Source organism: Pseudorasbora parva, chromosome 22 (genome assembly GCF_024679245.1).
Source record: "Pseudorasbora parva isolate DD20220531a chromosome 22, ASM2467924v1, whole genome shotgun sequence".
NCBI lineage: Eukaryota > Metazoa > Chordata > Actinopteri > Cypriniformes > Gobionidae > Pseudorasbora > Pseudorasbora parva.
The window spans coordinates 5,221,387-5,237,289 of record NC_090193.1 but is presented as its reverse complement, the minus strand read 5'-3'; the positions used below and the strand labels follow the sequence as shown (position 1 = coordinate 5,237,289).

The window sequence follows — 15,903 nt, the reverse complement described above, 5'->3', positions numbered from 1 at the left end:
TCACCCCAGTCTGAGGTCCAGATCGCGCTGGAGCAGGTTTTCATCAAGGATGTTTCTGTACATTGCTGCATTCATCTTTCCCTTTATTCTGACTGGTCTCCCAGTTCCTGCTGCTAAATAACATCCCCACAGCATGATGCTGCCACCACCATGCTTCACTGTATGGATGGTATTGGCCAGGTGATGAGCGTTGCCTAGATTCCTCCAAAAATTGATGTTTGTCATTCAGTCCAAAGAGTTTAATCTTTGTTTCCACCTTTGGTAAATTTAGTTGGTGCGACTCTCAACAGTTTTCAGCACCAGTGTCTCTACTAATAACAAAATTGTAAGTTATTTTACTGTTTTAAGCTGTAAGGACCTTTGAAATAACTGAAATAATTTGGCAAAGTGATAAAGTGATTGCCAACCAATCAGATTCAAGCATTCAACAGCCCCATAGTTTAATAATAAAATAATTACTTTTCAGAAGTTTAGAAGTTTTAATGTGATCAGTTCATTCCAGAGTCCGGATTTAGTACACTCATGTAACCAGGTACTTCTTTTTCTTAAACATTTCTGTTTATTTGTTACTTTAATATTACATTAAAGGTCGAAAAAGATCGGACACAATTTTACTTGATTCATTTTTCAAAAAGGCCCAGATTTAACAGTATGTTGTACTGCTGAATTTTACGTTTTTCTTCATCAATTGTTTGGAAAGACTTGTTACAAAAGTTATTGCAATGAATTTGTAAAATACTCCTGAACTCCATTCTTCTGTAGGATTACTTCAGGGTGTGGGAGGAGTCATGATGTCATACGTTGGGGGTTTGGTTTTGGGTGCTGGTATTGAAGAGTGTGCAGGACTCCTCATGGGTCTCTAAAGCTGGATCAGGGACTGTGGTGGTGTAGTCATCAGTGAATACAGCGATCATGTGGACGGCTCTCATCTTCCTAATTCTGGCATTCTCCTCAGGAGCACTTTCACGTGAGTATTTCTTTTCTTTAAATACTAAATACACATTATGAGATGGAGAATGTTAATAGGAATCCCAGAATCAAAAATGAAAATTATGAAATTAATAAACTGGATAGTTCACCCAAAAAAGTATAATTTACTCCGCCTCAAGTTGATCCAAGCCTGTATGAGTTTCTTTGTTCTGTTGAACACAAAAGAAGATATTTTGAAGAATGTTGGTGACTAAACAGTAGACGGTAGCATTGACTTGCATAGTAGGAAAAAAAAAATACTATGAAAGTCAATGGCTACTGTCTGGTTGCCAACATTTCTTTAAATATCGTCTTTTGTGTTCAACAGAAGAAACTCATACAAGTTTAGAACTACTTCAGGGTGAGTAAATGATGACTTTACATCTATTGTATAATAAAATATTTGGGTTAGATCCTCAACTGGAATTTGGTTGCATTATTTTAAATACCAATTAAATTCCAACACTGAACAATGGATGTAGAAATGCAAATATACATCATCCCTCCAATGTAACCTTTTACTAATGAGCAATTACAATTCTTACTTTATTTACTTTCTTTGTAATTATACATTTTGTACAATTTTTTTATTTTTATTTTTTTACTTGAATGACCAATATGGTCAGTGTTTTAAAGAGTCCTGTTGCAAGGCTCACATTTAGAGCAATAATTGTCATTCTTTGATTTTATAACTCATAGTGTTGGTGCATAATATGATGGTAAAGCACCAGGTCATTGCTTCGATTTCCTAAAAATATATCGATTTGGATAAAACCATCTGACAAATGAATAAAATATAAAGGCAAGAAATGTGCATAGAATTCAGATAAACGTAGATTTAGACACACAGAGACATACAATGTGATAAATGAGACGTCAGAGCTCAGCGGGATCTTATTCCAGCAGTGGGGATTACACTGGTACCCTCAGCTGAAAGTCACATGAAAAGGATTGAATGGGATTGTAGAGGTCGTGTGACTCTATTTGCCAACCCTCACATTCTCATGCTTTTTCATCTTAGAGACCTTTTCTTTTCAACCCTAATGAACTTTAGCCAACCTTAAGCAACTGAACTACCTCGTTTACTTACTTTAGCTTATAAATGTATTATACCTAAAGAAAAATAAACTTGTGAAATATCTATTTCATGACTGTCATTTCATGTATTAATGTATTTACCCAACATGCGTCATTTTAGGGTTGCTTATAAAGTTGAAGCATGGGAATTAAAAGATAAATGTGCACTTCCCACATCTAATGATTTCATATAATTGGGCCTGTTAGGAAAATTAAAAATCACAAAGTCTAGAGTTCCCCCGAACGGGTTGTGATTTGAACAAATAATTAATTTATTAAATATTAATTTGAAAACGTATTTTAATGCCCTTTCATAAATTTGATCTTCACTATTTTTTTTCCATCATTCTTCTAGAATCCAGAAGCCGCTTTGCACATTATCGTTCATGGAATTCAAAAATGTATCCAGTCTGGAGGGATGGGGATCCCAGATACAGAGATTGTTGGAAAGGTATTTGAGCGCGCACACACAACTTCATTCACCCTTTATTTCAGCTTATTATTCAGTGATTTGCACGCATTATAAAATATGTTAAAGGCTAAAACATAAGCAGTGGTGGACAGTGGCACAGTATTGTTACTTTGTTGGCCTACCAAAAGACACAATATGTACGTTTTTTTAATTAAAATATCCAGAAACCACTAGAACATTGTTATATATTTTTTTGACTTGTGTACTTAAATTATCCCAAATGTTTTCAAAAATGTTTAAATCCAAAGAAATTGATTTTAACCAGGACACAGACTTCGTGCATCGCCTATCAATGGCATCCTACCCACGTTACCCTGTTTTGTTTTGTTTTTTGTAGAAACCATAGAAACACCAAAGACGCTTTAATATATTGTGTGTTTTATTAGTCAGGTCAGGTGTATGTATCAGCAACTGTCTGGACACATTCATCGACAGAAAATGTCAGCTGTTTAACTAAATCTGCTTGTAAATGACGAGCAGTTTAATCCAGGGATGCCAATTTCTGAGTTTAGCTTGGAGTGAGAATTATGAATCGAAACAAGAATATCGATTCATTTAGCTAAAAATCACTTACAGTACAAATATTACATAAAATACAGTAAATACGCAATGAACTGCATATACAGGTCCTTCTCAAAAAATTAGCATATTGTGATAAAGTTCATTATTTTCCATAATGTAATGATAAAAATGAAACTTTCATATATTTTAGATTCATTGCACACCAACTGTAATATTTCAGGTCTTTTATTGTTTTAATACTGATGATTTTGGCATACAGCTCATGAAAACCCAAAATTCCTCTCAAAAAATTAGCATATTTCATCCAACCAATAAAAGAAAAGTGTTTTTAAATACAAAAAAAGTCAACCTTCAAATAATTATGTACCGTTATGCACTCAATACTTGGTGGGGAATCCGTTTGCAGAAATGACTGCTTCAATGCGGCGTGGCATGGAGGCGATCAGCCTGTGGCACTGCTGAGGTGTTCTGGAGGCCCAGGATGCTTCGATAGCGGCCTTAAGCTCATCCAGAGTGTTGGGTCTTGCGTCTCTCAACTTTCTCTTCACAATATCCCACAGATTCTCTATGGGCTTCAGGTCAGGAGAGTTGGCAGGCCAATTGAGCACAGTAATACCATGGTCAGTAAACCATTTACCAGTGGTTTTGGCACTGTGAGCAGGTGCCAGGTCGTGCTGAAAAACCAAATCTTCATCTCCATAAAGCTTTTCAGCAGATGGAAGCATGAAGTGCTCCAAAATCTCCTGATAGCTAGACCTGGGGAATGCGGCACCTGTAGCCCATTTCCTGCACACGCCTGTGCACGGTGGCTCTGGATGTTTCTACTCCAGACTCAGTCCACTGCTTCCGCAGGTCCCCCAAGGTCTGGAATCGGTCCTTCTCCACAATCTCCCTCAGAGTCCGGTCACCTCTTCTCGTTGTGCAGCGTTTTTTGCCACAATTTTCCCTTCCCACAGACTTCCCACTGAGGTGCCTTGATACAGCACTCTGGGAACAGCCTATTCGTTCAGAATTTTCTTTCTGTGTCTTACCCTCTCGCTTGAGGGTGTCAATGATGGCGTTCTGGACAGCAGTCAGGTCGGCAGTCTTACCCATGATTGCGGTTTTGAGTAATGAACCAGGCTGGGAGTTTTTAAAAGCCTCATGAATCTTTTGCAGGTGTTTAGAGTTAATTAGTTGATTCAGATGATTAGGTTAATAGCTTGTTTAAACCTTTTCATGATATGCAATTTTTTTGAGATTTTGGGTTTTCATGAGCTGTATGCCAAAATCATCAGTATTAAAACAATAAAAGACCTGAAATATTTCATTTGGTGTGAAATTAATCAAAAATATATGAAAGTTAAATTTTTATCATTATATTATGGAAAATAATTAACTTTATCACAATATGTACATTTTTTTAGAAGGACCTGTATTTAGCAGAATGCAGAACTCTCTATAGTTTATTTGCGTGAACATATCCACGTTTGTGTATTACCGTCTGAATGAGGTAAATGTTCGGTAAAAACTAAACATAATAATGCAAATTAATGGCCATGCAATTTCCCTGCCGTCATAGCATTTTCAATATAAAACTATTATGTTTTTATAGCATTTTCGTCAAAATGCATTTTGGCATAGGTTTTTTGCCACTCCTTTACTAGTTTTTGTCTTTATTCAGCCGATTTAACTTAGGGAATACCCTGTCTGTGCACAAGTTATAAATTAGAAAAGGGTGTTAAAGAATGATTATATTACATTTAATGAATGTTGCAACTGCCCCTGTGCACTGTTGCAATCATCCCCCTGGGGTCAGTTGAAGCATTTGACTATCTTTTTAAGTATAAATGGTACAAATATAATCATATGTACACATGTTGTAGCAGTGTGGATGGGTAGCTGACAGAAGTTGGTTAAAATGTTGGCTTTCTATACAAATAGTCTCTGAGAAACTCAAGGAAATGCAAAAATGTGTCGCAACCATCCCTGCTCTCCCCTACCTGCTGCCCTTCTTTTAAATTGTGTCTGCAAAAGTTTTTTTTTTTTTTTTTTGTCGTAGGCGGAGAGGTGACATTTGAAGTCAGAAATGATTCACCAACACTGACAGGAGCCAAAGCCACTTTCAACATTGATGTTGGTTTCCCTCAGAACCAGACAGTACTTCCTGATGGACAGGTGGTGTGGGCCAGAAACTGTACCATTAATGGTTAGTTATCCAAGCTTCCTTAATACGATACATACACTCACCTAAAGGATTATTAGGAACACCTGTTCAGTTTCTCATTAATACAATTATCTAATCAACCAATCACATGGCAGTTGCTTCAATGCATTTAGGGGTGTGGTCCTGGTCAAGACAATCTCCTGAACTCCAAACTGAATGTCAGAATGGGAAAGAAAGGTGTTTAAGCAATTTTGAGCGTGGCATGGTTGTTGGTGCCAGACGGGCCGGTCTGAGTATTTCACAATCTGCTCAGTTACTGGGATATTCACACACAACCATTTCTAAGGTTTACAAAGAATGGTGTGAAAAGGGAAAAACGTCCAGTATGCGGCACTCCTGTGGGCGAAAATGCCTTGTTAATGCTAGAGGTCAGAGGAGAATGGGCCGACTGATTCAAACTGATATAAGAGCAACTTTGACTGAAATAACCACTCGTTACACTCAAGGTATGCAGCAAAGCATTTGTGAAGCCACAACACGCACAACCTTGAGGTGGATGGGCTACAATAGCAAAAGACCCCACCGGGTACCACTCATCTCCACTACAAATAGGAAAAAGAGGCTACAATTTCCACAAGCTCACCAAAACTGGACAGTTGAAGACTGGAAAAATGTTGCCTGGTCTGATGTGCTCGATTTCTGTTGAGACATTCAGATGGTAGAGTCAGAATTTGGCGCAAAAGAATTTGAACATGGATCCATCATGCCTTGTTACCACTGTGCAGGCTGGTGGTGGTGGTGTAATGGTGTGGGGGTTTTCTTGGCACACTTTAGGCCCCTTAGTGCCAATTGGGCCTTGTTTAAACGCCACGGCATACCTGAGCATTGTTTCTGACCATATCCATCCCTTTATGACCACCATGTATCCATCCTCTGATGGCTACTTCCAGCAGGATAATGCACCATTTCAAAAAGCTCTAATCATTTCAAATTGGTTTCTTGAACATGACTGAGTTCAAAGTACTAAAATGGCCCCCACAGTCACCAGATCTCAACCCAATAGAGCATCTTTGGGATGTGGTGGAACGGGAGCTTCGTGCCCTGGATGTGCATCCCACAAATCTCCATCAACTGCAAGATGCTATCCTATCAATATGGGCCAACATTTCTAAAGAATGCTTTCAGCACCTTGTTGAATCAATGCCACGTAGAATTAAGGCAGTTCTGAAGGCGAAAGGGGGTCAAACACAGTATGGTGTTCCTAATAATCCTTTAGGTGAGTACACCATATAATATTTTGGTCTTGCACTACCATAGATAAAAAAAATTGCAAATGTATTCACAAACCAATATTACATTTATATACGTCATTTATATTTTATGTAAAGAAAAATATGTATGTTTTAATGTATACAGCACACAAAGTAGAAGAGGTAAGTGCTGCCATGTGATTCTTATTTCTTGTTTTAGGAATGTGTTGCGAATTTGTATATTTATATATCTGCACCTAAAAGGAATTGAATCTGTCTTTTAGGAACATCATATACTATGGGCCAGACTGTATATCCTGAGTCCAACTTCTCTCAAGAATGGACAGGTGTCTTTCCCGACAGGACACCCTTCAACAAGATCTCTAACAAAAAGCCCCGCTTCATCTATGTATGGAAGACGTGGGGTAAGAGAACGTTTAAACCTCTAGTCTTATTCTAGTCTTGTATATAGAAACATACAACCATAGTCGAGCGAGGAATTAATGTATGCAAATAGGACACAGTCCCAGATCAACAACCTTAGAATTAGGGGCTTGTACAACAGTTTTATTCAATAGTTTATGATCTAAAATAAAAAAAAATAAGTTGCTTCAACTCAATAAATTTTATTTTTAAAATGAAAATTAGAATGAATGTTAAGATAACCCAACATGCAATAACTTAGATTCTATTATGTTCATTATTTTTTTAGCTAAAAAATGTTTAGTGAACTCAACTAAACACAACACAAATGCACTTATCTGTAAACCCTACAGATTAAGAATGGGATCTCATTAAAGTTCATGTGCATGTAAAGGCAGGCATCCCAAAACCTTTGGTAATATAGTGTATATTTTTAGTAAATTCAACACATCTGTTTTTGTTTTGTTGTTGTTGTTGTTCTTTCCCCCAGTGTTTTTATCAACCATTTAATTTAAAATAATTTTTCTTTGACCTTAGCGGCAGCTTGGATGATTATTGGTTGATTGATTATTGGTTGATTCATTGTTTCTCTTTCAGGAAAATATTGGCAGGTGGCTGATGGTCCCTCCTCTCTTCTGACCATTGAAACAGATAATGTGCCTCTTGGTTCTTATTCCATGGAAGTGGTAATTTATCACTGCCGTGGCAGAGACAAGTTTATTCCTCTTGGTTATGCATCTACCCAGTTCTCCATCACTGGTGAGTAGTTGAAAACTGCACATTTATCTACGCCCTTAAAAATTAGGATTTCTAAAGGTGTTTTTCGCAGCAATGCCATAGAAGAACTATTCTACATTTTTGGTTCCCCAAAGAAGCTTTCAGTGATCAGTTCTTATTAAAATAACCATTTTGTTCTTAGCGTGAAGAAAATGTATATTATCCAAAGAACATTTTTACTCTATAAAGAGCCTTTTGTGGAATGGAAAATATCCATGAAGAGTGTTGGGATTCTTTTATCATCTCTGTCCTTAAAAAAACATTAAGCCTAGTTTGTTCACCTGACGCTGTGGTAAGTTAAGAGAATACATGGTGTTAAACCACTGACTGAAGAGTAAACCAATGTTGTCATTCACTGAGCATATTCCTGCAAGCCCCTAATGACATTTCTTCTTCTTCTCTAGACCAGATTCCTTTCGCAGTGACGTTATCTCAGGTTGGTGACATCAACCAGGGCGACCAAAGCTTTATCCAGAACAGAGCTGTGTCCTTTAGCGTTAATTTGCATGACCCGAGCCAGTATCTCAGTGGATCAGACATCAGCTTCAACTGGGATTTCGGTGACAATAGTGGAACTCTCATCTCTCGAGAAAATACCATTACCCACACATACCTTTCCACTGGATCCTTCAGGCCACAGGTGGTTTTGATGGCAGCCATCTCCAATGGTTGTCAGCTCAGTCCAACTCCAGCCGCCACTGTTGTTCCTTCTATTCCTGCTATAGGTAGAATTTCATATTCAAACTTCATATTCTGATATCATTTTAAGGACAGTTGTTGGTCCAAAAAGTGTTTTAAAGAGATTTTAGAATGGCATTCCCACTTAAATATAAATTAGGCCTATTCATCAGTTGGTTCCTTTTTTCTTTTTGCCAGATGATGCTACAGCAGTGGAAAGCATTGTGCTGACTGTTTCTCCTCAGCCTGCTGATATCATGCCAGTGGCAGCTGATGTTGTGACTGTAGCTGCTAATGATTTGGCAGTGGCGGCAACTGACATCGCAGAATTAGAAAATGCCGCTCAGGAAGAACCCACTGTTGCTGCAGACACAGCTGTGGCAGTTATGGTAGCCACATCTGCACCTGTTGAGGCTGAACCTGCGACAGAACTTCCTGCTGCTGATATCAATCTGGCAGCCACAGTTCTCCCAGAAGCCCCTGCTGCTGATATCAATCTGGCAGCCACGGTTCTCCCAGAAGCCCCTGCTGCTGATATCAATCTGGCAGCCACGGTTCTCCCAGAAGCCCCTGCTGCTGATATCAATCTGGCAGCCACGGTTCTCCCAGAAGCCCCTGCTGCTGATATCAATCTGGCAGCCACGGTTCTCCCAGAAGCCCCTGCTGCTGATATCAATCTGGCAGCCACGGTTCTCCCAGAAGCCCCTGCTGCTGATATCAATCTGGCAGCCACGGTTCTCCCAGAAGCCCCTGCTGCTGATATCAATCTGGCAGCCACGGTTCTCCCAGAAGCCCCTGCTGCTGTAGTTGACACAACCTCTGTTCAGACAGGCATTGAAACAGTGGCACCGACTGGTGATGCAACAATCATCCTCACCCCTGAGGCAGTGGCCACTGATATTGTAGCGTCTGTTATACCTGCAGCGGAAGACATAGAGGCAGTTAATGCGGCTGCTGCTGGAGTCAGCGAGGCAACTGAAGCCATCAATGGTGAAAAACTTTATATAGCTAGATGATGACCATAATTTTTTTTAAGTCCAGAACCAAATAATTGACTAGCATATTTAATCTTTTTCCGTTGTTGCTTTAATTGCAGGTGTAACTAGCATACCCGAGGCAACAGTGAGTGAATTAGAAGCTGAGCTGGTGCCAGGAACTGAAGCAACACAGGCAGCTCTAGTCATTGCAAAGCGACAAGCTCCAGAAATGCCAGCGGAAACAAACTGTGTGATTTATCGTTATGGCTCCTTCTCTACAACTCTTACAGTTATTCGTGAGTCCTTTTTGATCACTAAACAATACTATTACACCTGAAAATGAATATTTTGGGCATTATTGTTCCCAGAGAGGAACCATGCTTTACTTCAGCATTACTGGCCTGGCTTAAAGGGATAGTTCACCCAAAAATGAAAATCTCACCATGATTTACTCTACACTTTCTTCAGACGACCACAATAAGAGTTCAATGATTGAGTTAAAAAAAATTCCTGGCTAATCCAAGCTTTATAATGGAAGTCAATTAGAGCCTAAAATTTAAAGCCCAAAAAAGTGCATCTATCCATTATAAAAGTAATCCACATGGCTCTGAAACTGCGTGAGGCGTTACACTTCCTTCGTAAGATGAATATGGAAGGCAGTCTGCCGGAAGCTAGATATTTTACTTTATACATTTTATAATATATATATATATATATATATATATATATATATATATATATATATATATATATATATATATATATATATATATATATATATATATATATATATATATATATATATATATATATGCCCATATATATGCCCATATATATGCCCATATATATATATATATAATATACAAAACCCATCATTTTGCTTTATAATGCCTTCATTAACCCCCGGAGCCATGTGTATTACTTTTATAATGGATGAAGGCAGTACCATTTGGTTTGGTTTAGGGTTCCTTGTAATTATTCATAAATGACTGTTATTGCTACAGTATAGTAAGTACATGTAGTAACTTGTAATACATCGCCTTAAAATAAAGTGTTACCCACTTCTACCTCAACTTTAGTGTCTAGACTGTTGTGTAAATTGAAATCAATCTGTGTAAATCCATGAGAACAGCCTGTCTACAAATGTGTTTAATATTGTCTGTTTTCCCCCTTCAGAGGGAATAGAGAGTGTTGAGATTGTGGAGGTGAATAATGTGGTGATCGTGGCCACGGAGCTCGAGCAAAATGCTGTGGACCTCACAGTCACATGTCAGGGAAGGTAAATATTTATTCACTGTATTTATTACATTTTTTAGACTATATATCTGCTTTACTGTTCAAAGCTGTTATAATAATCTTAAAGTCAGCATGAAACTGAAGTTACAATAGACTTTTCTTCCTTTTGGAATGAATGAATGGGGCATTTAGTGTTTTACTATGTACCACACACCAGCTTTAGGCTAAGAGGAGCGCGAGTGATAGAACCAATTCATAGGATGGAGATTATTAGGCCATGACTGATCAAGGTCAATGGAGGGAATTTGTCCAGGGCATCGGGGTTACACCCCTACTCTACGAAAAGGGATTTTTAATGACCAGAAGATTCAGAACCTCAGTTCCCCATCTAATCCGATGGACAGTGCTTGTTATAGTGTTCCCGTCACTATACTTTGGCATTAGGACCCATACACACCCAACTAATGGTGTATTCACACTTCCATTTCGGTTTGATTGGTTAATTTAGTCCGGAACACAAAAAAAAAACATTTAGTCTTGGTCCGCTTAGCATTCACTTTGGCATTTTAACACCGAACCTAAAGGCATAGGGATACGTTCACAACCTGATTGATTGGTTGGCTTTCATTACGTATGTTTTGTGACAGAACTTACCAAACATTCGAAACAAATGCTGTGTGCTGGGCTAAATGCACTTGCACAAATGCACTGGTTTGCTATCGGTGGATCTCATGTGAGTGACAGGTTATCCCGCCCCTTACGCCAGTAAAAACATCATAGAAGACAAGGAGGGAAAGATTACAAGGGCACGTGAATAAATTTAAAAAAAGTATATTCATAGAATAATGCAATAGTCATTAACTCATCCCCGCCAAACACGGAATTTTTTGGGTGTAATAAAATTCGTAAATGGGAAGGAAGGAGGCGGGAACCAGCGAACGGTTAACAACTTTAATTCAAAACAATAAACAAAACGCAAGTAACGGGGGCAGCCCCTCACGGACGACTGCCCGCACAAACAGCAAAACATAAACAAAACATAACAAAGTCCAGGCCTGGTCCTCTCTCGTCTTCCACTGTCTTCACTCCTCCTTTTATACTCCATCACTCCGTCGTGAGACGAGACCGGTGTGGCGCGCAGCTGGCGCTTATCACTCGCCACCGGCCCGCTCTCACGGTCCCTCGACTCGGTGCTTGCCACACGGGATTCAGTGTTTTCACTGTTATACGCTAGGGGGCGCTATTACGTATTTTCTTAATGAGTACAGAATCTCCTGATCAAAACACAGGCTAAGGAGATGCAAAAAAACAAGCGATCATATGTAAGCAGATGCATATGCAAAATAACGTGATCATCAACATTGCTCCCAATGGAGCATCAGACTCATATTCTGACTAGAATTGAGTATGACCACATCAGGCTAGATTTTCTCAGCTTTTTGTTCAAAATGTTGCTTTTTTTCTAAACTTACCCATATTTAAGTACTGATAAAAAGGAATGCATGAAGTTTTTTGTTTAAAAGCAGAGGGTCAGCCCTTTCTTTTGATACATTGAATGCTCAGATATGCATACAACAAAGTATTCTATGGGCCATTACATTTTTGTGCAAATTATCCAAAAAAAATGTTTTTTTAAAAAAAGCTTAAAAATTAAGAATTGTCCATTTTGATTTCATGGTTACTTTAAACTGGTAATAATCATGACAGAGATTGAACATGAGAATAAAATGTATGATGTGTAAAATGTAAAATGTATATAATAATATATATAAAATGAAATATAATGAGGTTGTTTTTGTTATATTTGTTCTTCAGCCTGCCTAGTCAAGTGTGCACCGTGGTGTCTGACGCCGACTGCACAAGTCCTGTTCAGAGCCTGCAGTGTAATGACGTGACTCCGACCCCTGAGTGTCAGATGGTGCTGCGACAGTTTTTCAACAACTCTGGCACCTTCTGTATCAATGTGTCTCTGACCAATGATGTCAGCTTGGCTGTAGCCAGTGCGATGCTCAGTGTGGCTATAGGCAAGTGTCACACACATTCAACACCCATAAACATTTCTTTTCCTCAACCTGCCCTAGAACCTCACAACTTTTTTTGTTAAAATCACAGACACAAATTCTTCAACAAGGAATACGGCTGGAGCAATACTGGGAGTCCTGGTTTTTATTTGTGCTGTTGGGGCCATTGCTTTTACATACAAGTAAGACACAGATACACATTTCATCAAAATAAATATTAAGAGTATGTTATTGCTGCCTAATTGAAACTAAATATATATAATGCTTTATGACAGCAAGTATGTTTTTATGCAGGCGGTATAAGGATTACCGTCCACTGACAGGAGATGATGGCAGCAGCGGTTTCAGTTCTGGAAGAAGCTCCATGCCTTTAATGCTGTGGAACCTTCTGAGCCGGAGATCCACTGCAGAGAGCCGTCCGCTCCTGCTGGGCCGAGTGGTGTGACAGCTGTCCCCTTAACCCTGCGCACAGGCATATTACATACACTGTAAAAAAAAAATTGAACTCCATTTGAACATTTTCTAGTGACTGATCACATCTAAATGTTTCATTTGGCCGAATGGAATTTCTGTGAATTGATGCAATTTAACTCACAAAAATTCAATTTGTCCAACTTAAAAATTTAGATGTGGCCAGTCACTAGAAAATTTACATTTGGTGACATTATTTATTTTTTTACAGTGTAGTCTCAACAAGAGGATTGAATATAAACAATGAGGGGCTCATTGTACTGTAATAACAAATATTTTGTATGTCACATGCCTCAGACTATAGCAGCAGAATTACAGAGTACTCTATGTGGTCATCATAAAAAGAGTTGGCCAGCTTAGGCTGTAATGATCTGACTTTCTCCTCTTCAGTTTTTGTTACAACCTCAGGAGTCGATCAAGAGGTTCTAACACTCAATATTAAAAATATACTTAGTTCACCCAAAAATTCTGTCATTAATTCCTCACCCTCATGTTGTTCGACACCCGTCAGACCTCCATTCATCTTCAGACACAGATGAAGATATTAGTGTTGAAATCCGATGGCTCAGAAAGGCCTTCATTGACACCAATGTCATCTCCTCTCTCAAGACCCATAAAGGCACTAAAGACGTCGTTACAAAGCCCATCTCACTACAGCGGCTCTACAATCATTTTAAGAAGCGATGAGAATAGTTTTTATGGGAGAACAAAATGAAATAACGACTTATATAATGATGGCCGATTTCAAAACACTGCTTCCTGAAGCCTCTGAGCTTAATGAATCAGCGTATCGAGCTTTCTGAGCCATCGGATTTCAACACTAATATCTTCATCTGTGTCTGAAGATGAATGGAGGTCTGACAGGTGTCAAGCGACATTAGGGTGAGAAATGAATGATAGAGTTTTCATTTTTGTGTAAACTAACCCTTTAAGTGCAGTACAAAAGCCAATGCAAAGTTGTTTAAAACCAATAGTTTACTTACATTATTTACATAGGGTGTTTTTTTGTGTGTGTTTTTTAATGATAGTGGAGGGGTTGAACGGATTCAATACAAGACTGACCTGCTCATAACCAACTATATTAACAAACAAGTCTTGAGACACCAAAACTAACAGAAAACAAATTACACTCTCCCTTACCTAACAGTAATGTGGATAACAGGGCGGGAGTATCTTCCATTATTATAGGAAATGTAAATGTATCATCATTCTAGAATCAACCCAAGTAAACTGCTTGATAGCAGCTTGATTGTCTCGTTTAACCCCTTAACTGTCACTGTCCCGCGTTTTGCCTTTTTTCATGTCACATATTTTAGTAATCATCATAAATTAGGTCTCATTGGAAAGCTTAAGATCTCCTCCTCTAGAGCGTGGTGTCCGGTTTCATATCAGTGTTGGGTAAGTTACTCTAAAAAAGTAATTCATTACTAGTTACATCTTCAATAGTTTAATTAGATTACTGTACAAATTACTCTCTCCAAAAAGTATTTAATTAATATTATTAATTACTTTCCAAATCAACCTCGAGTTAAATAATTCAAGGATAGACGTGAAACGGCTCTCATTCAAATTAATAATATAAAACTACACTGTAAAAAAAAGGCAAATTTTGAACTTTTGCCTGCAGTACAATCGACTTGGATGTTTAAGTTATTTCAATTTAGATTATGTTAAACTGACTTTAAAAAATGAGTTACATCTTGTATAACTTATTAAAAAATATTTTGATGAGTTAAAACAATGTAAAAACATATGTTGTCATAACTTATTGAACATATAATCTTTTACAGTGTACATCAATTATTCTTAATAACTGACCAAAGTATTACGGATGTGAAAAGAATAGATAAAAACATGCATTTTAAAGTTAGACGTTACATTTTGGTGTTAATTCCACTATTGTATTATATATAATTGTTCAGTATTTAGTTCAATTACTCATGTAGTAACTAATTAAATTACACAAAAAATAAGAGTAATATCTATTACTTTCCTTTTTTAAGTGAAAAGAAATTAAATTACAGGAACTAATTACTTAGTAACTAGTTACACCCAATACTGTTTCATATTACAAAATTGATTTTATCTACTTTATAATCAAAACCTTTTCTAATCTTGACAAAACACATATCATCGGAAAGGTCTGAGTCTCAAGGCTCCATATTTGGACAGTTATGGTTTCATTTGTTACAGGAGAATGCAGTGAAAAAAATAAATGGAATATGGCTATTTTTGTACAGCGCCTAAACAAAAGGAACTTTTTTTTTTTAACCTCAAATTTGGAACACAACTTTGTTAGATTTGGTTAGATAGCTTTGATTTTGTAGAAATTATAGAGTAAAATATATAAAATAAAATAAACATTTTCATACAGTACATTTGATTTACTGTGTCTTCTTTAAAACAACACCAAACATAGGTCTAGGACAGTTAAGGGGTTAAAATAATCAGATAATAGTCAGGTTCATCAAATAATCTATTCACCGGAAAGCAAACGTTTCAAGAAAACCTTCCCACATGTTCAGCATTTATACAACATAAGAAGCTAAATGAACTTGTGGAGCAAACTGATATGTACATTTAACTATTAATAATAAAAACATATGATGTATTTTCCCCAATTACCTTTGTAGAACTAGCATGCCATTATTATAATACTCTTATTCCACTTGTTCCAGATGTCTGATGTGTTATTTATAATGGATAGTGGCCACACTAATGACTTCCTACACTTTATCATCCCTAAATAAAAACATTTCCAGCCTGTTCTTGGGGTTTTGTCTGGTTTTGTTTAAAACGGTCTGTCAGGATCATATGTCACTCATGTGCTTTGAAAATCAATTTAAAGCCAAAGAGATATTTAGCGCCCCACTGTCCTCCGTGA

At 37.6% G+C, this 15,903-nt stretch overlaps 1 protein-coding gene across 1 annotated transcript; it reads left to right on the top strand.

Annotated features, from left to right (window-relative positions):
• Positions 1-805: 805 nt before the first annotated feature.
• On the top strand, positions 806-13,043 carry pmela (premelanosome protein a). The gene is made up of 12 exons (XM_067431492.1): positions 806-967; positions 2,402-2,497; positions 5,082-5,228; positions 6,721-6,861; positions 7,457-7,618; positions 8,041-8,361; positions 8,513-9,304; positions 9,411-9,587; positions 10,468-10,570; positions 12,343-12,551; positions 12,640-12,730; positions 12,843-13,043. Exons 1-12 carry the CDS (start codon positions 913-915, stop codon positions 12,991-12,993), a joined length of 2,445 nt encoding a protein of 814 aa, XP_067287593.1. The 5' UTR covers positions 806-912; the 3' UTR covers positions 12,994-13,043.
• Positions 13,044-15,903: the final 2,860 nt, after the last annotated feature.

Coding starts and splice junctions, on each gene's coding strand:
- pmela (XM_067431492.1), top strand. CDS start 913: ATGTGGACGGCTCTCATCTTCCTAATTCTGGCATTCTCCTCAGGAGCA. Junction 5,229..6,720: donor CAGAAACTGTACCATTAATG/GTTAGTTATCCA, acceptor TCTGTCTTTTAG/GAACATCATATACTATGGGC. Junction 6,862..7,456: donor CTATGTATGGAAGACGTGGG/GTAAGAGAACGT, acceptor TTTCTCTTTCAG/GAAAATATTGGCAGGTGGCT.